General features: G+C 41.3%; 1 protein-coding gene across 3 annotated transcripts in view; it reads right to left on the bottom strand.

Moving 5' to 3' along the window:
* Positions 1-25,368, bottom strand: part of CUX1 (cut like homeobox 1) — a 398,353-nt gene that overhangs the window by 185,590 nt on the left and 187,395 nt on the right. For all 3 annotated transcript variants that reach the window (XM_077836870.1, XM_077836868.1, XM_077836869.1), the window contains exons 5-8: positions 18,404-18,541; positions 5,075-5,198; positions 2,403-2,479; positions 1,259-1,325 (exon numbers count right to left, since the gene is read on the bottom strand). In XM_077836870.1, the coding sequence (XP_077692996.1) occupies positions 1,259-1,325; positions 2,403-2,479; positions 5,075-5,198; positions 18,404-18,541 (406 nt within the window). The remainder of the gene's footprint in view (positions 1-1,258; positions 1,326-2,402; positions 2,480-5,074; positions 5,199-18,403; positions 18,542-25,368) is intronic.

The following is a 25,368-nucleotide window of genomic DNA, read 5'->3' as shown; positions in this document are numbered from 1 at the left end:
TATCTTCATAAATGATCTGGAGGATGGTGTGGATTGCACTCTCAGCAAATTTGCGGCTGATACTAAACTGGGAGGAGTGGTAGATATGCTGGAGGGCAGGGATAGGATACAGAGGGACCTAGACAAATTGGAGGATTGGGCCAAAAGAAATCTGATGAGGTTCAATAAGGATAAGTGCAGGGTCTTGCACTTAGGACGGAAGAACCCAATGCACAACTACAGACCAGGGACCGAATGGCTAGGCAGCAGTTCTGCGGAAAAGGACCTATGGGTGACAGTGGACGAGAAGCTGGATATGAGTCAGCAGTGTGCCCTTGTTGCCAAGAAGGCCAATGGCATTTTGGGATGTATAAGTAGGGGCATAGCGAGCAGATCGAGGGACGTGATCGTCCCCCTCTATTCGACATTGGTGAGGCCTCCTCTGGAGTACTGTGTCCAGTTTTGGGCCCCACACTACAAGAAGGATGTGGAGAAATTGGAGAGAGTCCAGCGAAGGGCAACAAAAATGATTAGGGGTCTGGAACACATGACTTATGAGGAGAGGCTGAGGGAACTGGGATTGTTTAGTCTGCAGAAGAGAAGAATGAGGGGGGATTTGATAGCTGCTTTCAACTACCTGAGAGGTGGTTCCAGAGAGGATGGTTCTAGACTATTCTCAGTGGTAGAAGAGGACAGGACAAGGAGTAATGGTCTCAAGTTGCAGTGGGGGAGGTTTAGGTTGGATATTAGGAAAAACTTTGTCACTAGGAGGGTGGTGAAACACTGGAATGCGTTACCTAGGGAGATGGTAGAATCTCCTTCCTTAGAAGTTTTTAAGGTCAGGCTTGACAAGCCCTGGCTGGGATGATTTAATTGGGGATTGGCCCTGCTTTGAGCAGGGGGTTGGACTAGATGACCTCCTGAGGTCCCTTCCAACCCTGATATTCTATGATTCTATGAAGTCCTTATGCAACACAGTATATTCCTCTAGCACGCTGGTTCGCTAGTTGGGACAGAACCAAGGCTCCACCCACTCTCCGCCCTGTTGCACCACCCTCCTACCTTGCTCAGCCAAGACAGGAGAAGAACTAGCGACTCTGCGGAAAACACACTAGTGTAATCAGTCTCTATACAGGATATTCAATTATGCCAATGTTTTCCTACTTATTTCTACTCCAAAACCACCTCCATCTCACCCTTCTTTCCAGTTATAATGTGCAAAATTAGGAAGGTGGGGTACTAAAGGAAGATATGTAAGAAGAAAATGGTGAAATCTTACTTTGCAGTAGTTTCTTCATCATATTTTGTTTTCAGGTCAAATAATTCTGTCCGAGTTTTTTCCAAGGCTAGAAGTCATAAAACATTGAAACGTTACTGGTACTGTAATAGACCAGTACTTTGTGCAATATAAAAAGGCTACTCAATTTTTTATCCCACTATAAACTGTTTCCTGTCCAAAAATCATCTTGCATTAAGGATTCTACCTGACCAAATAAATAATGACTTAGATGATGAAAAGGTTTTAAGAATTAGTTTTTCTGTATTTTTTAATCTGTTTCTTTTGAATTGTAAAAGTTTCCAGTTACCATTCTGCTTAATGTAGCTAGACATTATTCGTTTCACATTGCTCCTTCAATTAAAATGTTTATTCTATTCAGTTCAAATTTAAATGTCAAATGGCGTCAAATTTAAATGTCTTGTGTTCACAGGGAAAAAGAAACCCAATGGGCACTACCTTAGATGGACTGGCAAACATTACTGTGCAAGGATGAATAGCAAAGTAAATAGCAGGTTGCTTGATGGGAAGCAGAAATATGGTTCACGTTGAATTCCAACCATTATATATAGCACAGATTAGGGGTGTATGAGATCAGAGCATAATACAATGTGGAAAGGCAAACATGGATGTAGTCAGCAGCTCTGTGGCCTGTTTTAGTTGCAGGAACATTCCAATGACATAGCTAGTATACTATATAGGTTTTACCCACTACATCCACCAGTAGTTGGCTATAGCACAAGTGTGCGTTTATTTTGTAGATATGCAGAGTTTAAGGCCAGAAGGAACCATTAAATCATCTAGATTGATCTGGCCCAGGCCACTAAATTTCTCCCAGTTACCTCTATACTGAGCCCAATAATTTGGATTAGACAACGGCATTTCAGTCTTCAGGAGACAAAACTGCTGTGTGCCACAGGCAGAGAACAGGGGAGAGATCAAGATGCCACCAATACCTGAGGACCCTGGGCTAAGAGCCCAACAGAATCTTAGATTTGCAGGGCAATTTTTAAGCACTGCTGGATCTTCCCCGAGTCCTAACGTAGACTTGCAAGATCTGATTCAAGCTCAGTCCTGATTCCCTTTCATTGTATTTATCCCACCACCAGCCTGGCCATAGGTACAGATCACAACACCAATGCCAAACCTGTTTGTAAAGCTTGAACTTTGTGTTCGGCCTCCTCCAGCTTCGAGGCTGTCGACATCTGTGTTTCTTGCAACTTTCTAAAAAAGAAAAAAGGAGAGATGAAAATGGAGCTGGTGATCTTGTATACCAGCTTAATTGTATTTTGCAATTTTGAGAGAGACAGAGATTAACCAGCTCAACTGTAATGAGGCAAATGACACCACCATGTATGCTACAAGATACCACAATGGGAACCATAAGCCATATCTCACTGGAATGCTGTACATATTTTGGAGTCCCAGTTATTAAAATTTTAACAGTGTAGCTACTTTAAAATGTAAGCCATGAACATAATTCAAGAGTTGACTGCTATCTAAATGATATCTTTAGTGGAAGGTTTTCCGTAGCATAATTTGTTTTGGAAATGTCACACTTATTAAGAAAATTGTCACCACGCACCCACTGTCGTACAAAGTTAGTACAAGAAGAATGATACATTTCCATTTTTCTGTCATAATGAAGGAATTTGTTGCTATAAATGATATCCTCAATAGATCTGACAGCTGTTTCATCATAATTGCAATGGATTCTAAATGCAACAACAGTATTAACTACCCTCTAAAAAAAACTATGCACACTTCAAAACAAATATTACATTGTTATTTCCTATATAACATGATCAGACCTTTCAAAATGCTCACATTTCTTATGTCCATAAGCAACGTTACCTTGTTTGTGTCAGTTACAGCACACGCTTTCATGTCACTTGCCCATACAGTCACCAGACTCTTCGCTAAAGGCCAGACTTATAAAGCCTATACTAGGCATAGAGTTGCTGTGACATGCTTCTGGAGACTTTTACCTATTCTGCAGATTTTAAAATAGTGATGATAGAGCGTAAAGCGCCCAGCATCCTAAACATCTCCCTGGGGAACATGTTTAAAAAAATCCTATTCAGACAAAATCAACCAAAACTTTCTAACTGTCACAGATCTTGAGTATTATTTTGTATGTTTACATATTCTCTGACACAGTAATTTTAAACCAGACAATAACAAGTTTGATAGAAAAGAAAATGTAACAAGTATCTCTGGCAAGAAACTCAGGTCAAAGTTTGTTTTTTTCCCTCCATATTAAACTATATAATTTTAGGTTGTGTTTTGTAGTCAAAAAGCACCTCTTTAACACACACCCTTTCCTGTAATTTACCTTCCACTGAACTGTCATTACATACATACATAAAAATAAAAATGTATGTATGTATGTATGTATGTATGTATGTATGTATGAATGAATGAATGAATGAATGAATGTAAACAAACTGGATTTGATAGAAACAAGAAACGTTGATTCTATTATACAACAAAAAGTAACTATAAAATGCTGATTTTAAAAAGTATCTCCCAGTTCACATGTAGCTTCATCCCGCTCCTACCTTAATCTAAATGATCAATCCAACCACCCACACAAACAGCCTAGGAAAATGGTAAGCCTTGAAGTATGTACTGAAGGTTTGCAGATCCAGGCACTGTTGGACTAAGGGAGGAGTACCTGAGTTGAGGGTTCATTACTGTAAAACAACCTGTTAACACTCCCCTTCTATAATGTACAGTCTAACTTCCCTGACAGCTGATCTAAATTATAGAAAAGGTTTTTAGCATTCCATTTTGCTAGCTTTGGAAAAATCAGAAATGTTTCCAAGTTTGCTTTAAAAAAAAATCAATAATTAAGTGAGAAATTAATTACATATTATTTTGACATATAGGAGCATGCAAACTCTTTTCAAAATTAAGTTCTGAGTGAGAGCCACAGAGCTCTGACTCACTGCCAGATTCCTGTTACCATGCAAGTAGGTAACCATATTGTTGGGTACAATATTTCCTCTTAAAATGTTCTGTGTTGAACTGATGTACAATTGTACTGTGACACAAAAGACTGACTGAATTACACTGTCAGCTAATGGAGAAAGATTGGCGTCACAAAGGACAATCCAACTAATGAAGAATAAAAGTAGGTTTGCACTCTTTTGAAAGTAACACCCCAAATACATCAGAGGAGTGAATCATAGAATATCAGGGTTGGAAGGGACCTCAGGAGGTCATCTAGTCCGACCCCCTGCTCAAAGCAGGACCGACTAAATCATCCCAGCAAGAGCTTTGTCAAGCCTGACCTTAAAAACTCTAAGGAAGGAGATTCCACCATCTCCCTAGGTAACGCATTCCACTGCTGGCGAGCCATTCGGTCCCTAGTCTGTAGAGGTGCATGGGATTCTTCTGTCCTAAGTGCAGGACTCTGCAAATGTCCTTGTTGAACCTCATCAGATTTCTTTTGGCCCAATCCTCCAATTTGTCTAGGTCCCTCTGTATCCTATCCCTACCCTCCAGCGTATCTACCACTCCTCCCAGTTTAGTGTCATCTGCAAACTTGCTGAGGGTGCAATCTACACCATCTTCCAGATCATTAATGAAGATATTGAACAAGAATATGTCCTTGTTTCACTTATACACTTGCACAATTGTCTTTCTGTGTAAAGTTGAGCATCAAATGATTCTGTCTCAAACACATACATCACTAGAATGATTCAATGTATGAGCTGTCTCAATGAACTGAAGGAAGGACCCTGTTTGGGAAGATTAAGCAGAAAATTATGATTTCCTTCCCTCCATACAACACCTACACACACAAACACTCACCTCTCCTTCTCTGCAAAGTCATTTTGTAATTTTTGTTCTTTTTCAAGGGCTATATTCTCTGCTTGGTTCTTCAGGGTCTGTTCATATTCTCTGATTTTCTCTTTAAGCGCTTTTATTGTAACCTCTACAGAAAAACAATGAGGCAAAGAATGAGTTTACACAGCTCCATGTGGCTACAAGAATACAAGGCTCTCTTTACCCTGTAGGCTCAGTGTGTTTTAAAATTTAGCTCTTCAACTCTGACACAAAATCAATGGATACGAGTCCCTTTAGAGACCTTTTACTCCCTAAATGTTAAATTGAACTTTAAACGTTTAGGTTGAGAAGGATCAATGGATTTTGCTGGGAAGCAGAGCTACGGTTTCTATAACATGACTGAAAAAAAATCAATTGTAAAATATAATATCATCTTATTAACTAGTCTCAAATTAGCTCTCTGCTGAGTGGAGATAAATAAAGTCCCACAGTGGGTTTAAGTATGAATTTACACAAATAGTTCATTCATATTACTGTGCTCATGTAAAAAGAAGCAATTTTAATATGGCTCTTGTACAGATTCAGTCTTTCATTAATTGAACACACACCAGCTTCACAACTTATGAAAAATATGGCAGTTAGGATTTAACTGCTGTGTTAACACATATATCAAATTTAATAGACAAACTGGAATCCTTAATATTTTTGTTACAGTAACTGACATTGTCACTGAGACTCTCACTCCACCCACATAGAAGGGCAGAATTCTTTATGCCTTAAGGCTTACAATAGGAAAACAAGACACGGACCAAGACTGGTGTGCTTTGCAACAAAAAGGGAGTCTGGAAAGGAACCATATTTAGACAAGACTCATAAGCTGGCAATACTTTGATGCTGCCAAGGAGAGATGTAGCAGTCCAAGAAGTGATATTATTAGCAATATTGGTGAAAGGAGAAAAATACTACCAGGTGCAAAAAAACTGTCCATAAACAAATTGGAAAGACAAATGCCACTATAAAAATTAAAGCCTACAGGTTGAAATTGGATCTAACTTATACCATGTAAAATTATGTTAATGGAATTTTATTATAAAACCAGAATAAGTGAGATTAGAATCTTGGTTTAGGGAGCACAGAGGGAAAAGTCAGAGCCATTGTGACCAACTAATAGAGAAGAATTGAAATAACAAATGCACATAACCAACCACTGGCTTTTGACTAAATATGACAGTCTAAAATTTTTTAGACATTTAAAAAAAATCATCTGAGGCTCATTAAATCATGTCATTGCCTGGTGTCCCTTTTTACCATATTGATCAATTGTATTCTTGAAAATCCAAGGGAAAATTCTTCCTTCAGACCTGCAAAGTAGATCTGAACATTGATATTTCCTTGGATGTGCAGAGTTGGTATTTGCCATTTGGACAGGAGAGAATTTTACCCTAAATATTTTCATCACTAAAATGTAAGAAAACAAAATGAACTAAGTAATATAGAGAACTTAATTCAGCACTGGAACGAGTAAGTGCAATTCCACTAAGGACCATGACAGCTGTCCCTGCTTGCACCCTCAGACCCTGACTCATTCAAAGCTACATAGATATGAAGTACCCCCAGTAAAGGGTCATGATTTAGGCTCAAACCCCGTTCACAGCTATGCTCACTTGAGTAGTTCCAGTGAAGTCAATGGAATTACTCCACTCCAGGAAGCAAGCACCTTATTTGTAATCTGTGCTGGCTAAAGCTCAACAAGCAATTACAGAAATACCACCTCTGGGGGATGGCACTTACAGGAACAAGAAAGTTTTGAGAGGGAGTTCTCCAGGTTAAGGAGGAGAGTTTACATTATCCTTGGGTGAGTTTCTCAGTTTGTTTTTGTCTGCTTGCTTGCTTGCTTGCCATGTGCTTGGTAGATTGACAAATATAGTGTGGTCTGTTTTGGGGGCTGTGTGCTGAGCCAAGCAGCCTGCTACACTAGGCTGACAGCTTACTAATGAGCCTCAAGCATGCTATCCTCTGAACCCTAACCCCTTTAAAATCCCTTGACAAGGAGGCAGGGCTAACTCAGGGCTAACCCCCCCTCCCCCTCAAAAAAAAAAAAACCCTCCAAACTAAACAAAAACAAAACACACAAACAAAAAAGCCCTACAAGAGTAAAAATAATGCAGGCAGAAATCCAGGAGCAGATTAGGGGCTATCTAGTTTATCACACTGAATGTAACATGTTCAATTATCTGCCTTGTGGGCAGGTGGCATGTGTGTGCATGCAGTGCAAGCAGCTCTTGGCCCCCACAGACACAATACAGGCACTGGAGGCCAGAGTGGCTGAACTGAAAGAGCTAAGGGAAACAGAGGAACATAGACAAGACTTTCAGGCACAGAACAGAGTGGTCCCAACCCCAATCTGACAGCCTCTGTACTGTTAAAGAGGATGAAAATCTCAGGTAAGGAGCGCATAAGGCTGGAGCAGAAGGAAACAATCCTATTGTTGAGACCCTCCTTCCAGATTATGTAATGGGATCCTCTCACACTGAGGCTATCCCTCCAGGACAGGGAACAGTTATTAGAAAGAGACAGGTAATAGTGATGGGGATTTGATTATCAGAAGAGAAGGTTACTCACCTTGTGCAATAACTGAGGTTCTTCGAGATGGCTGTCCCTGTGGGTGCTCCACTTTACGTGTCTTGACGCACTGCGCTTGTAGTTGGAGATTTGTGATAGCAGTGCCTGGTTGGGCCGCGCACGCGCTGTTGCAATCTTGCACCGTTCTGAGCGGTGACAGTGGTGCACAACCAACCATTCCTCAATTCCTTCTCTACCTCAGAGAATCGATTTTAAACTCCAAAGTAGAGGGGGTGATGCATGGAGTGAAAATTATGGTAATTTTCTGGTAATATGGTAATAATTATGGTAATTTTCGCTCCATGCATTTGAAGAAGTGGGTTTTTTACCCACGAAAGCTTATGCCCAAATAAATCTGTTAGTTTTCAAGGTGCCACCAGATTCCTAGTTGTTTTTGTGGATAAAGACTAACATGGCTACCCCTCTGATACTAACGAACCCTAATCTATCTAACAAGAAAGAGTGGGTGCCGCTGATTGGTCTGACTCAGTCTAAAGGTGGTAGAGAAGGAACTGAGGGATGGCTGCGCAATGCTATGTAACAGATCGGAATGGTGCAAGAAAGCAACAGCTGTGCGCAGCCGTTAGGGGAAATCAACCTAGTTAGCATATGTGACTCCATTTTGGGTTTCCTCTCGGCCATTAACTAGAAGCGAGCACATCACGTACCAAGGAAGGAAGGATCCTTCAAGGTGGACTGCTGGACAGTTTCAAGATAAGGGAAACAAACCTGGAGACAGGAACCAGCTGACATGCCTGAAATAGTTGCCACTTCATCTTTTTTGCATGGGGAAGGTGGCTGCAGGGGATTGGTAATAGATAAGGAGAAGGCCTGTTTATTGGTTTAGGCCCCCCGAGGCACACAGGCAGGATGTTTTGCCAACAGTATATAATCTTGGTGTAACCTGTAATCGGGGTCCTGTTCTGCTTAACAGAGCGGTACCACGCTCGAGCGTAATAAACCTACAAACTTTGAGATACGCTGTAGTTTGTCTTTATTTGGTTACCTCAGCCTAGAAACGAACTGTACCTGTCCTCACTGAAATAATTCACAACTGTTTTGGCGACTACAAAGGGACTCTAGGCTCGCCCTTGTAAGCGAAGCCGCACTCTTTCCCTCAGACAACTCCAGCCGGCACCGGGGGAGTTCACCTTTGAGAACTCCGAGAAACAGGAGTGTGGGCCGTCGCTTAGGTGATAAGGTGGCACATTAGGCGTTCTTTTGATAGCCCTAGAATGGGCTCTGGGCAGAGCGTGAGCAGGGGACCCCCTTTGGCTGAGATTCTCGAGAATTGGAAAAATATTTGTGGCACCCATGGGTTAGGTAGAAGGAGAGCTGTAATTTTGTGTAAAGTCGAGTGGCCAGCGCTGACTATTCAGACGCCCTTTGGATGGCCACCTGATGGAACTTTTGCACAGGATGAATTCACCTGCCTTCGACAACAGCTGGAGGACAAGCATCCAGCTCAAATGGATTATTGGTATGTATGTGATAATTGGGCATATGCCCAAGATAAGTGGTGCCCCCCGACTTTGAGCTCTGGTACCAGATCTAAGGTTTGCATGCCGCTTGCGGGTTCCGCTCCACCCTATGCTGCTTTCCCTCCTCCGTCTCTTCCCCCTACTCCTCCTCCTGCTGCCCCTCTATACCAGTCTCTAACCCTACCCCCTGTTACGCTTCAAGCGCCCCTGATACAACAGCCCATTGCAACGGACACTGACCGTGTCACTATGGTCACGGTCCACTGCCCTTTTGGCCCTGGGGACCTGGTCACCTGGCAGTCACAAATGCCGAGGTTGTGCGACGATCCGGAAAGAGTCCTACAGACTATCCGTTCAGTCTTTACGGCATTCAACCCTAACTGGGCAGACGTCCAGGCGATTTTGCAAACCCTATTTACCTCTGACGAGAGGTATTCTATTCTAGAAGCTAATCGGCGTTGGGTGGAGGACGCTGAGAATCACACTCCTTGGCCCGAAGCCGATCCAGGTTGGAATCCTAACGACCTCGATGGCCGGGCCCGCCTCTCAGCTGCCCGGGAAGGGCTCCTGGAGAACATCCGTAGGGCGGGTAGTAAGACGGCAAATTGGTCAAAAATTAGAGTGTGCCAGCAAGACCTAAACGAGCATCCGCCTGCATTTTTTGCCCGCTTGTTTAAGCGGGTTAGACTGTATGGGGGAGGGGTGGAGCAAGCAGCCGAGGTTAGCCGCATGATGACGGTCTCTTACTTTGTCGATCAAGCGGCGCCGGACATAAAGAAGTATTTAATTAAACATGTTCCCGATTGGCCAGGGAAACCCCGAAGCGAAGTAGTTCGTCTGGCCACTTTTGTGTTTAATGGTAGGGATGAGGAGAAAGCTAAGGAAAAACGTAAGCAAAAGAAGGAGGAAGTAAGTATGTTGGCAGCTGCATTGCAGGTTCCCTTGGGGAATCAGCACTGGCAGGGACACGGGAATACAAGGGGGAGGGGACGCGGGACAGGACGAGGAGGAGGCTGGGGTGGGACAAGGAATGGGAACTGTAATTATTGTAAGCAACCAGGGCACTGGAAGAGGGAATGCCCCCTGCTTCCACGAGGGGCTCCTTGACGGGATCAGCTGGAGACCAGTTCTTCCTTTCCTCCTAACGCTCCCCAGGACTTCGCTAATCCCCAGTGACTAGAGGCGGAGACTTTGGGAGCCGTGGGAGAGTTGGAATGGGATCTTGGATTGCAGTTGCAAATTTACTTGAAAATTGGGGAACAGTTTGTGCCCTTTTTGGTGGATACTGGAGCCACCCTTTCCACTTTAACTTTTGTTCTGGGCTCTCTTTCTTATACCAAGGTCTGGGTGCAGGGTATTGAGGGCAACCCGAGCCCGGCTCCCCTATCCTGCCCCGTCCCTGTGGAGCTGGGTTCTTTAAAGTTGTCACATAGATTTGTTGTCATGCCAGAAGGCCCCGTTAACCTTCTTGGGTGGAACGTGCTTAGCAAGCTGGGAGCCCACATATATTGTGCCCCCGGGGGGCTTCGCATGTCTGTCCCGGACTCGGCGGTTGCTTCTCTTATGGCCTCGGTTACCCCGATTCCCGATCTCCCCACAGAATTGTCCAGCGTTCCACTCAATTTGTGGAGCATGAGTTCCACTGACGTGGGCCTCCTTAAATCAGCCACTCCAGTCAGTCTGCAGGTGAGGGATGGGCCGCCTCCCTCCGTAAAACAATATCCCTTGCCGAAGAAAGGTATTTCCCTTCTTATCTCTAGCTACTTAACCCAGGAGGTCTTGGTTCCGTGCACTTCTCCTTGTAATACTCCTATCCTTCCTGTGAAAAAGTCAAAACCGGGCCCGGATGGGCGCCCAGTTTATCGGTTTGTTCAAGATCTGCGTGCGATAAATAGTCATGTTATAACCCCCTACCCAGTGGTCCCTGATCCAAGTACTATCCTGACACTGATTCCCCAGTCGGCTACTTGTTTCACGGTTGTAGACTTGTGTGCTGCATTTTTCAGTATTTCTTTCCACCCCCACTCCCCATATCTGTTTGCGTTCACTGGGGGGGGAGGGGCGGGGTCAGCAGCTAACCTGGAGGCGCCTCCCCCAAGGGTTCTCAGGCTCCCCCACTATTTTTTCCTGAATTCTAGCCGATGATTTGAAAGACATTGTTTTGCCTAGCTCCTCTGTTCTAGTCCAATATGTGGATGATTTGTGGATTGTTAGCTCTGATTATAATGCATGTTTAGCTGATTCTGTTACTCTGCTTACTGCATTAGCTAATAAGGGCCACCGTGCATCTCCATCCAAGCTGCAGCTGTGCCGAACCCAGGTGATCTATTTAGGTTTTGTGATTCGGCCTGGAGAGCGTTTACTCTCTCCTGATAGGGTGCAGGCAATCCAGGATTACCCGTGCCCGACTACAAAAAAACAGTTGCGGGCTTTCCTGGGGGATGCGGGGTTCTGCCGACGCTGGATAGTGGCCTTCGGGGAACTGGTGAAACCATTAGTCCAGGCCACCACAACTTCTAACCCCGATCCTGTTCTCTGGACCCTGGAGATGGCAGTTGCTTTCACATCCACAAAGAAAGCCCTGATCTCTGCACCCACCTTGGGACTCCCAGATTACGGTAAACCATTTTTTCTCTTCAGTCACAAGCAGCGGGGAGTGGCCAGCCATGTCCTATTGCAGTACCTAGGGGATCGCCCATGCCCCATAGCTTACTATTCCATACAATTAGACCCTGTCATTCGGGGATCAGTCTCCTGTGTGCAGTCCATTGCCGCTGCAGCCCTTATGGTGGAACGGTCATGCCCTATTGTTCTGGGGCACCCTTTGACTTTCTGGGTCCCCCATGAGGTTGAGGTTCTCTTAAAACAGCATACAACGCAGGCGCTGTCTCCACAGCGGGCACACAAATACAAGCTGATTCTGCTGGCCGCTGACATCATCACCCTTTGCCGCTGCAACGTCCTCAACCCCACTACACTGACACCCCTTCCAGAGGATGGCACGCCTCACCATGTATGTATGGACATCATCGCTGAGAGTGGTAAGCCTCGCCCGGATTTACGTGACCAGCGATGACGTCCATACCCGCAGACGCCTTGTCTACCCTGCAAATTGAGGTGACGCAGTTATCTCAGACCACACTGCAGAACCGCTTAGCCTTGGACTATCTCCTTGCAAACCGGGGGGGGGGGGGGGGGGGGGGGGGGGGGGGTGTGTGCTCTTGTTAACTCAAGCTGTTGTGTCTTTGTGAATCAACTCCGCAGGGTGGAAACCGATATCCACACCCTTATACAGCAGGCCACCTCGCTTCACCGTGTCATCCTTGACGACACCAGTACCGGATTCCATGAGGCCTGGAGCTGGCTCACCTCCTGGCTGCCAGACTTGGGGAAGGCGTATTTTGTACCTCTTTCTTATGGCTGTTTCTGTTTTTGTATTATTCTTTGTATGCCTACAATGCTGTAGTATGTGCTGCCGGCAAATTTTAATCTCGCATCGAGGTTATTCTGCCCCGATATAATTTACTGACGTACATAAGAAAAGGAGGGACTGTAGGTGGAAGTCAACATAGTTAGCATATGTGACTCCATTTTGGGTTTCCTCTCGGCCATTAACTAGAAGCGAGCACATCACGTACCAAGGAAGGAAGGATCCTTCAAGGTGGACTGCTGGACAGTTTCAAGATAAGGGAAACAAACCTGGAGACAGGAACCAGCTGACATGCCTGAAATAGTTGCCACTTCAGCTTTTTTGCATGGGGAAGGTGGCTGCAGGGGATTGGTAATAGATAAGGAGAAGGCCTGTTTATTGGTTTAGGCCCCCCGAGGCACACAGGCAGGATGTTTTGCCAACAGTATATAATCTTGGTGTAACCTGTAATCGGGGTCCTGTTCTGCTTAACAGAGCGGTACCATGCTCGAGCGTAATAAACCTACAAACTTTGAGATACGCTGCAGTTTGTCTTTATTTGGTTGCATCAGCCTAGAAACGAACTGTACGTGTCCTAACTGGAATAATTCGTAACACAGCCCAACCGGTCACTGCTACCACAAATCTCCAATTACAAGCATAGGGCATCAAGACACCAAAAGTGGAGCACCCACAGGGACACTCCTCAAAGAAGAAACATAGATAGCTGGGTTTGTGATGAACAGAAGAACCTCATACTAAATTGCCTGTCAGGTGCAAAGGCTGTGGATCTCACGAGACATCTAGACAGATGTATGTGCAGTGCTGGGTAGTAGCTAATGGTTGTGGTTTATGTAGGTATCAGTGACGCAAGGAAAGACAGGCGAGAGATCCCAGAGGCCAAATTTAGGCTGCTAGGCAAGGGATTAAAGTCCAGGACCTCTGAAGTGCTTTCAGTTCCATGTGCAGGGCCAGAAAGAGAGGTAGAACTGCAAGGTCTCAATTCACGGATGAGATGACAGTGTAAGGAGGAGGGTTGTTGGATTATTACAATCTGGGGAACCTTTTGGTAAAGGAGGATCCTATATAGGAAGGACAGGCTCCATGTAAACCAAAATGGAACCAGACTGCTTCACTGGAGATTTTCAAAAGGAGACTGGACAGCCATCTGTCTTGGATGGTTTAGACACAACAAATCCTGCATCTTGGCAGGGGGTTAGACTGGATGACCCTTGCAGTCCCTTCTAACCCTAAGGTTCTATGATTCTAAGTAAAATTAAAAAGTTGTAGAAGATTTTTTAAACAAAGGGCTGGGGAAAAGCTGACAGATATGGAGAAGCACATGGTTCGGGCAGAGACATCCCTTAGGGATGAATTTATTAATGGGAGAACTCTATATCCTAGTAAACAGGATACAAAAGAAGTTGGTAAGTACAGGTAGGCGCTAGTGAGGAACAGTCAAACACAAGAGTCCCATTTAAATACAACACCTAAAGGCAAGCAACTGAATATTAACAAAATGTACAAGTGCTTTTTATAAGATGAGTGTACCAGAGTGCCTGGTATTAATCAAGGATAATGATATAATAGGCATTGTGGGAACTTGGTGGCATGAGGATAATCAATGGGACAAAGTAATCCCATGGTACAAAATATATAGGAATGACAGAGAAGGTCATGCTGGTCGGGGAGTGGCACTATATGTGAAAGAAAGCATAGAGTCAAATAAAAGTGAAAACTTTAAATGAATCAAACTGTACCATAAAATCTTTATTGATAGAAATTCCGCGCTTGAACAATAAGAGTATAGCAGTAGGACTATACTACCAACCACCTGACCAGAATGGTGACACCAACTGTGAAATGCTCAGGGAGATGAGAGGTTGAAAAAGCAAATGCAGCAATAATAATGGAGGATTTCAAGTATCCTCAAATTGATTGGGTATGTGTCTCCTCAGGGAGGGATGCAGAGAGAAAATTCTAGACACCACTGATGCGGCCTGTAGAACCCACAAAAGGGAGAGGAAATTCCTGATTCAGTCCTAAATGGATCACAGGATCCCAGTCTAAGAGGTAAACAGAGATGAGACGCTCCGTAATAGCAACCACAATGTAATTAAATATAACATCCTTGTAAGGGGCAAAATTCCAAAAGAAACCCATCACAGCAGCACTTCACCTCAAAAAGGGGACGTACATAAAAATGAGGAAGCTAGTTAAACAGAAATTAAGGAATAGTCACAAGGTGAAATGCCTGCCAACTGCATGGAGACTGAAAACAGCAAAATAGAGGCTCAAACTAAATGCATATCTCAAATGCCACAATGGCTAACCAATAGAGTAAAAGAGGCAGTTAGAGGCAAAAAGACATCCTTTAAAAATTGGAATTCTAATGAGGAATATAGAAAGAAGCAATCAAGTGTAAAAGTACACGAAGGCAGGCAGAGAAAAAATATGAAGATCAACTAAGCTAAGGACACAAAAACTAACAGCAAAAAAATGTTTAAGTACATCAGAAAAAGGAACCCTACCGAACAGTCAGTGGGACCACCTGATAACTGACGTGCTAAAGGAGCAATCAAGGAAGACAAAGCCATTGTGGAGAAGCTAAATGAATTCTTTGCATCCGTCTTCACTGCAGAGGATGTGGGGGAGATCCCCATACCCGAGTCATTCTTTTTAGGTGACAAAACTGAGGAATTGTCCCAGACAGAAGTGACAACAGAGGTGGTTTTGGAACAAATTGATATATGAAACAGTAATAAGGCACCAGGACTAGATAGTATTCACCCAAGAATCCTCAATAAGCCTCTATACCAGATGACTGGAAGATAGCTAATGTAATGCCTATTTTTAAAAAAGGATCCAGAGAAGATCCTGCCCATTACAGGCTAGTAGGTACCAGGTAAATTTCTTGAAACTATACTAAAGAATAAATGTATCAGATAATAGATAAATATATGATATGTTGGGAAGAGTCAACAAGCATGTGAACAAGGGTGATCCATTCAATATAGTGTTGTTGGACTTTCAGAAAGCCTTTGACAAGGTCCCACACCAAAGGCTCTCAAGCAAAGTGGGCAGTCATGGGATAAGAGAGAAGATCCTCTAATGGATCACTAACTGATTAAAAGATAGGAAACAAAGGCAGGTAGGAATAAACGGTCAGTTTTCACAAGAGAGAGAGTTCCCCAAGGATCTGTATTGGGACCTGTGCTATTCAACATATTCATAAATGAACTTTAAAAGGGGGTGAACAGTGAGGTGACAAAACTGGCACACTTTACAAAATTACTCAAATTAGTTAAGTACAAAGCTGATTGCGAACAGTTACAAATGGCTCTCACTAAACTAAGGGACTGGATGACAAAATGGTAGATGAAATTCAGTGTTGATATATGCAAGTAATGCATATTGGAAAACATAATTCCAACTATACATACAAAAGAATGGGGTCTAAATTAGCTGTTACCACTTAAGAAAAATCTTGGAGTCATTGTGGATAGTTCTCTGAAAACATCCACTCAATGTGCAGCAGCAGTCAAAAAAGTTAACAGAATGTTAGAAACCATTACGAAAGGGATGAATAAGATGACAGAAAATACCATAATGCCACTATATAAGTCCAACAATACTGTGTGCAGTTCTGGTCACCCCATCTCAAAAACAGATCACAGAATCATAGAAGATTAGGGTTGGAAGAGACCTCAGGAGGTCATCTAGTCCAACCCCCTGCTCAAAGCAGGACCAACCCCAACTAAATCATCCCAGCCAGGGCTTTGTCAAGCCAGGCCTTAAAGACCTCTAAGGATGGAGATTCCACCACCTCCCTAGGTAACCCATATTAGAGTTGGACTAAGGGGGGACATGAGAGAGGTCTATAAAATCATGAATGGTATGGAGAATGTGAATAGGGAAGTGTTATTTACCCCTTCACATAACACAAGAACTAGAGGTCACCAGATGAAATTAATAGGCAGCACATTTAAAACAAAGAAAAGGCAGTACCATTTCATACAATGCACAGTTAACCTGTGGAACTCATTGCAATGGGATTTTGTGAAGGCCAAAAGTATAAATGGCTTCAAAAAAGATCCATCAATGGCTATTATAGCCAAGAAGGTCAGGGATGCAATCCCATGCTCCAGGTATCCCTAAACCTCCAACTGACAGAAACCATCAGGCACAGACCACTGTCAGAGACAGGATACTGGGCTAGACAGACCAGTACGGCCATTCTTATGTTTTTAACTTCATTTAAGGCCACGTACAACCCATCTATGGAAAGAAATCAAAACACCCTTAACTACTAACAGTACTCTGTAGGTCATTCCTAACACATTCAAACCATTTCAATTTAAATACGGCATAGAACTGCAATTTCAGAATGAAAACACTGATCAAAGAGGATTTGGTACATGAATGAAATAAATGTATATGGCATAAAAAAGCCACACATAATAAATGCAAATTTTGTAGTTGCATTAGCGTGCCCGGACCTGCAAGGTGCTGACTTCCCTCAGCTCCCATTGGTTTCAAGATCACAAGCTCTTCATGACATGTCCTTCTACATGTTTGCATGACATTTAGCATAATGGGCCTTGATCCTGACTGAAGTACTTAAGTGCTACGCCTGTCAAAATAAATAAATAAATAAAAAGCAAACAACCGGAGTTGATGGTTCTTTACACTTTCCAAGATCAGGTCCCAAGCTCCTAAACAAAGGTGGTCAAAGTGCATGACCAATAGAGTGCCACAAAGTGAACTGTGGTTGTGTCTCTACTTTTATCTAAGTAGCGCAACTGCCAAGGGTAGAGCTCCCAGTATGCAATGTTACATCTATTGCAGTCCAGTCTGAAGACCTGGATGCTGAGGGACCTGCAGTCTCAATGGGCCACTCCCTTCATATTAAAGAGAGAGGTGGCTGTAACATGCATCTTTTGCTGCAATTTAGGTTCAGCATATTGTGCCCCAGTAAACTGTCAATGAGACTTCTAGCTGGGCAATGTTTGGATCCCCAAGTCTTACATGATAAACAAAGCCTACTCTCCCATGTGGTAGAACTATTTGCTGCTAGTGTAACTCAGAATTGGATATTTACAAGGAAACCACAAGTTGTGTGTAAAGGGAAATAGGTTTTTACAGTGAGCATATTTTGTTTCCTGGTGCAGGAAGCATGTTTTCTGAAAGGCAAGAAAGCTTGGGTATTTTCAGAGACAGCAGGTTTTTGCACCTTAGATAATGGTCTTTTCATGTACCGTGGTCACCTTAAAAAACTTGCCAACTGCCTTAAAAAATGAAACATTACCTCGGTATTTGCACTATTATCTGGGCATTCCCTGTAGTAATTATTTAGAATTCTGCAAGTACCGAGGTAACTTTACTAATTTATCTGAGGAAAAATTGAGCAGAGAAGATATACTTTTTAAAACAAAGTTCTTAATATATAGTGGATTAAAAAAAAATACTTGTTTGGCCTTAGACCAGTCTTACTATAATCTCAGTATTTAATGACTGCTATGTAACTTCAGTATGCTAGCTGGATCACTACTAGGTAGTGCTGAAGGCAACAACAGAATGCTTAAAAGAAGAATGTCCAGCTATCACATGATACTATAGGAAAAGTTCTAAAGGAAATCCTATTGGTCCAGTCAAAGTAAAATAGTCATATGCAGACATGCAAATTTCGAAGTGGCTATAAGCATGCAATAGTCTTCCTTTATTAAATACCAATATCTCTGCGCACACTAATTTTATGAAATACAATTAGGGCTAATCCTAATATTCTTCAAACAGTCAGAATTACAATCTGAGAGAAAGAGTGCAATTTTTTCCACCTACCTTGATTTTTCACTTCAGCAAATTCCTTGTTGTATTCCTCTAGAGTTTCCCTAAGTTTCTGGTTCTCTGTTTCAATATCATGCATGCGCTGGACTTTCAGCTGAAGCTGCTGTCCTAGATCCAGAGCTGGAACTGGATCTAAATAATAAAAAGACAACAGCAACACCGCTATAGCTTTAGTAGCTCAGAATCCTGAAATTCTTTGTGGAGGAATTCTCCTTCTTCCTTAGTTAAAATGACATTCTAAAGGTCATATGCAGTGTTGTTGTAGTAAAGCCTAGGTCTTAGTTACTTTCCTCTACTTTCCCACGTGTTTTTTAAAATGATATACAATTCTTTATATTTAGGCTCTCCCTTATTTTCTAAATGATGAATAGTATCTTTTTAAAGTGACTGAAAGTATTTTGACAGCATCTTTAAAATGACACAGACTAACGAGGCATGAAAAGTCTCGAGATCCAATCTATTTTTATGAAAAAGACATTAATGTACAAGATGTTTTGTTGTTCTTTTGTTGAGTAAAAGCAACAAAAATTATATTAATTACTGATTAATGGAGTCCTTTAAATACCTCCCCTTTCAAAGAACCATACTTTTGAACAAGCTTGTACCATTACCATAAGGTCCTCAGCCATAAGGCACAAACAAGTACAGCTGTGGGGATCTGTGAAAGATCTGTTATTTGATATCAGAATCTCTTGCGTGAATATGATTACAAACCTTTGGCTCATTTTCTATCATAGTGACATTTACTAGTAAACAACTGATGCGAATGCTAATAAAATTTAATTCTGCTAACTGGAGATTTTATGGTACTTATTCTCTATTTTTCTTACACAATAAATTAAATACAAATTTGAAACACTTTATATGTTCTCCTATTGTCAATTCTATCAATTTCTATTCAGCTAAAAACACTGTTACAATACACCTGCCATGTATGGATAGAGAATTTATTCTGGGATCTCAGCTTCCCAGTCAGTGTTGGAAAATGCTGGAGTCCAATGGACTTACAAAAAATTATTGAATGCATTTCTCTTATGGGCGCCAGCATCACTTGTGAAATGGCTGCAAAGATTTAGTCTCCTGTTGAGGAATGCTAAACACTAAACTCAGTGGATCAACAACAGTATATATTATGGAGTTCACTTAATTTTCAAACACCGTAGTCATTAATTTTTCAGACCACCCTCAGTCTCTGGAAACATAATAAGTCTATTGTACCTCTGTTAACACATTAAGCACGAGCCTGTGTGTTTTTCAATATGCTAGCGTTGTTTCACAGTTTATAAAAGAACAGTGCTGGGTTATGTTGAACTCAGAGACATCGTAAGTAGTATACTGCATTTTGTTATTTAGTTTCTCAACAGCTTATGACATACCTTCTTTATAATATAAAATCTAGGCTGCTTGTCATCTATTCTCTGTACATACATTCATAGTTTATGACTACATAGATTTTTCATTTGTTTTTAGGCCAAATACTTTTCATTATTATTATCTCTATTAAAATATTTGTAATAAATCAAAATTAAAATGTTATTGTGGCAGGTACAGGGGGTCTGGGTAAGGAATTATACATAAAGTTGAAGTTATAGCAGCACTGAGAAGTCCCTATAATATTTATACACAGTCCAGTTAAGGTGCAGGCTTCACAACATGAACCTTCTCCCATGCAGCCAAAACAACCATTACCTAGAATGACCATTTTGTCACATTTCTTCAGCCCAGTGTTTCTCCAGCAAAGCCCATCCAGCACTTTGGACTACTAATCATAAAGAAAGACTGGATGGTGTCAGCCTATTTGATTTAGGGCTATAATACAAACTTAAAAATACAGCAAGTGAGGACCTAAAACTTTATCTGTGATACTTCTATAAAATACTATTAACATTTGTGCTAACAGGCCTAAAATACCATGGCCAATACAAACTGTATTTATAAGAACCAGTGTTCGTACACTGCCTTCTATCCCCATGATTTTTAAAAACATTTTTAGTACATTCATTTTAAAAACCCAGGATACGCACAAGACGCTGTAACAATGTGGAGGCCGGTGGCACCTTACAGACTAACAGATTTATTTGGGTGTAAGCTTTCATTTTCACTCCATGCATCTGAAGAAGTGGGTATTTACCCACGAAAGCTTACACCCAAATAAAACTAAGTCTTTAAGGTGCCACCGGACTGCTCGTTGTTTTTGTGGATACAGACTAACACAGCCACCCCTCTGATAGTTGGCACCATACAAGACGCTGTCTGCTCCAAATAAACAATGCTTTTCTAGACTGAAATTAGGAAGGAATTCAAAGACGTATAAAAATAACACATGCATTATAAAGTGAATAATGACTAACCCTTTAGTCAAATTTTCAATCCCTGTAAAGCATTATACTGTAAATAAAAATTCATGCAATCTCATAATTATTCATCAGGACATGTATATTTAATTTAGCTCTATTAAAGGTTAATGCTAAAGTAGCAAACAGTCACAGAAGGATCAAAATGTAAAAACCGTCTCCCATGCATTAAATTTCAAACTTTACTATAGCTTAGTTGACCAACTAAAAGCCTGCAGCCTTAGAATATTGTTTTGGGATTCGTAAAAGGCATTGCCGAAGTACCTCTTAGGCTTAATTTATAAATGAAACTAATTACTGCATGACAACATAATGACTATGACTTGCTTTGGCTAGAGAGTCAAACAATTAATTTATGTATCTCAAACCCCAACATGCATTTTAAACTTTAGAAATCACAGCTTTTTGGTCTTCTTAATTATCTCCAACACCATTTAAACTTCACACAGGTATTACTGTGTTCAATGTAAGCACCGCAATCTGAAATCTTTGATGTTATATTTTCCTTCTTGATTGGTGTGAGGGGGTTTTTTGGGGGGGGAAAAACAACCAGAACTTGCACATATAAAAGGCTGTCTTTTTATGTTACATAGATTTCATATAATTTAACAGGAGGTCATTGACATTTGAAGGAACTGAAATGAAATGGTGATAGCGTACAGAAAGCAGCAAAGACAAGGTTCCAAATAAGGGAGTGCTTTTTCTCTAACCCCCAGTACAGCAAAACCTTGCTAATCGACACTAGTAACTGAAAGACTCACTGTAAATGACAATTTTGCAAGCTAGAGATTGAGTCCCAAATCAAGAGTCTGGTGCCCCGGCTGGACACAGAGCTGACAAGGCGGCGGGGAAAGAGAGGAAATGCTAAAATCGCTAGTATACAAAAATGCCTACAAATCATTACCATCTGGCATTAGTTAGGTGAAAGGTGAGTTGAGATACCTGCTTTTATGCTAAACCTTTCATTTTATTATGACCTCATCTTCCAACTCCCCATACCCGTTTTTTTCTGTCTAATCCACCTGTTGCATCCTAACACCAAGACAGAAACTCATCTTTATTTCTATTCGTTTAGTGACTAGCATAATGAGGCCCTGATCCTTGACTGAGCGTCAGACATAGTACCATAATAGAAATACTAAATAATAGTCAAAACTATTCTATGCCACTCAAGCCCTGAGGATGGATTAGTGTCCACAGAACTCACCCTTCCCCTAACCTTCCCATGTGCTGCCTTCTCAGTGCTGCTTCACAAGGAGCTCACTCTGAGCAGGTCTCCCAGGCCACACACATGGCAGACCTGTGTGAATGCGCAGGTGTGCAGCTACAAATGAGGCTCTGGTCAAGAAGGAGGGGGCTGGATATGCCTCTGAATGAACAAAGACATGCAAAAAGCAACTGTGTTAACTTTGGACAAATGCAGTGTCGTTTTCCTGGCAGATAATACTTCACAATGTACTAGTTAATGCACACTCTGTTTTTTTTTTTTTTAAACAAAATAAACTAGTCAAATTAATATAAGGCCTTAATAAGAGGATCTGCTGTTAAACCACTTCTGAGAGGGGAAAGAACACCAATTTTTTGGTGGAGTTTATAAATGTGTGGATGAGCCAGGTTCTATTGTGCATATTTTAAGAGCAGGGTTTTAAAGTAAAAGAAGGGTGGATCTCAATGAAACAATGCACTGCATTACCAGCCTGATGTAACATTTCAGCAATAGCCATAACATTTTAACGCTTAGACCAAATGTAAACTCTGCCATAGTACCACAAAGTAAAACTGGACTATCACTGAACAGATGAATTTCCAAACTGAGTTTTCTTCAAAAACAATTCTCCATGCATTGTACAAGCTGGAAAAAAACCACAGATCTTAATAATTCAATATAACTGTTTACACAAAGAGCACTGTGGGTAATGTTGCCCTCCCCTGTCATTAGGCAGAAGATGAATGCACCCCCTTGTGAGTGCTGTTCATGCAATGACATCACGCTCCTGCATGCGTTACTTTTCGCCAGTGCACTCTAGGCTAATGTAATCATACGATTATATAATTAACCCAGCTGTCTCATTAAGAAAATCAACTGGAATTCAGGGCATAATTAGTCATACAGCAATTAGCATGCTGATGAGCAACTGATGAAAAGCTGTCTAGATATTGAATATGCTGGGACCACCTTATTTATTTAAAAAGGAAAAGAAAAAAGCACCTCAGCAGAAAAAAAAATAAGATCAATTTTAAGAAGTTAATCTTTAAAAATATTTCTGATAGTACCTGTTTGAAAAGATAGAGAAGTGAAAAAAATAGTGAAATTATTTCTAAATCATGTGAACAGACTTCAGAAGCAAAAATCAATTTTGCCCTATATTATGTAGTTCGTCCCTATTTAAAATTAATTATTCCATCTGCAAACTAATACAAGACAAAGACTAATACAAAGCCAGACTGGAAAGGTAAATCCTATCAGCTAAGACGGAAAAACTGTCACTGTTTAAATTTACAATTCACACAGTATTGACCAACCCTTAACTATCCCTGATACTATTAAAAAAAAAAATTGAGGACATTTGCATGGCTTGAGGTTTCTTTATAGAAACTGCTTTACCAAGCCTTGAGATTGTACCTGAAATGTGAGAAGTGATGATTACTTGATTGCTCAGCAAACATAACAGTGTCCTAGCCATTTCTGGTATACAGCCACATTGTTTCTTATATTTAAAAGATTTTGTAGGTGGCTAATTGGTGTTATGGAAAATGGGAACTCCTAACCACAGAAGGCATGAGTTATAAAGTGCTCCCTAGACTCAACCATAGGGACTGATTCCTGTTTTGCCAACGGGAGAGAATTGGAATGTATGGAATGGAGTATGTTCAACAGGATCAGGACAATGTTCTCTGTGAATTTTAAGTCTCCACACAAAGCTTTCACATCAGCATGACTGTGGACTTAAAATTTCTGCAAGAGTAACGTGCTAAAACACAGGTCACTATAAATTTCAGATGTGTCTACATATGTTGTAGGATTTAACTTTGTGCCACAGTGGTAGTGTTAAAATATCCACACTTGCACCATTTCTAACAGTAACTAGTAATGTAATACCTGCGTTGAAATGTACAGGAGAAATGAGTGGATTACCAATATGTTGCTAGGACAGGAAAGATGCAAATCATAAACCTTTAAAACTAATCATAAGCCTCTAATTTCAGAGTTTACTGGTGCACTTGTTCAGTGACATACAGAAAAAAGGGTACACCACTCCATACTTAAGAACAGAAAATCAGGTTTCCCATTTTATTTGGTTTAGTAATGAAAATCTGAACCACCTTATAAAAACTTGTTCACCTGATATTTTAGATATGGAGCTTTTGACGTGATTTTTCAGAACAAAAGTCTGGTCTCTCTCACCCCTGCTTCATCCTCATTACAGGCCTATAACATTGACAACAGTAAGACACAAGTTATGAAACACTGCCAGAACTAGTGGCAATTAATATTTTATATAATTGGTAATGTGTTTCCTAAGGTTTGGATCTAAAAATAATACATCCAATGCACTGCAATTCTTTCAAAGAGACTATTTGTGTTGCCTAAACCATGTCTTAAGTGATGCTTTTTTAGCAATTGTTCTCAAGAAATTCCCACACAAAATGACAAGCAGTGAAAGAAAATTCCTAAATGAGTTTTTTAAATGTACAATTACAATTAAACGTACAAAAAACCACAACGAAGCCAGTTCACAAGTTCTGCTGTGTCACACTGTCATCACCACAAAGCAAAATGAGTTTTTAAATATATTGTTTTTTTTCCCCAAGCCTCATCTTTGCAACAAACATTTGTGGTGGAGGCACTCCTTAGGAATACTGTCTCTGGGTTAGTAAAGGCATGGCAATGAGTTGTACAAGGTCTTGATGGAGTAAATGCAAATGATTTCTTGGGAGATCACACGTGAAAATAATCTGAAAACATGTTTTAGAAAAATAATAATTACATTGTGGCTTTTGAATATTCAAATACCTCACAGCATACTTAATTAATTCATTAATTATTCCCCTGAAAATTCAGGGATAAATTGAAATAGCCTAGAGAGACTGAGGCAAAGATTCCATGCAATAAACTGCAGCTCTCCTCCTCTTCCCCTGTGACTCCACTAGCCTAAGGGACAGAAGAGTTATTGCCCTAATTCCATTTTGAAACAAAGCCCATCATCGCCTCACCCCCACCTCCCCCCATTTTATATAGAACATGAAAAGGCTGTGCTTTAAAACCAAGAATTATACATATCATCTGGTTTTTCCAATGGGCTGAATTATCCCTTATTTTTCCAATTTTACAAAGTGGAGCATTCCCGCCTGACCCCCAAACACATATCACCCATTTAGATTAAAACAATAGGACACCGCATAAAAACAAAAAACAAAACACTACAGCAGGGAATTTAAGGTGTCCACAAACAGTGAAGGGAATGACAGGTTTCAGAATAGCAGCCATGTTAGTCTGTATCCGCAAAAAGAAAAGGAGTACTTGTGGCACCTTAGAGACTAACAAATTTATTTGAACATAAGCTTTCGTGAGCTACAACATGCATCCAATGAAGTGAGCTGTAG

The sequence above is a fragment of the Eretmochelys imbricata genome, chromosome 17, assembly GCF_965152235.1.
Source record: "Eretmochelys imbricata isolate rEreImb1 chromosome 17, rEreImb1.hap1, whole genome shotgun sequence".
Taxonomy (NCBI): Eukaryota; Metazoa; Chordata; order Testudines; family Cheloniidae; genus Eretmochelys; species Eretmochelys imbricata.
This window is presented reverse-complemented; position numbering and strand designations above follow the sequence as displayed.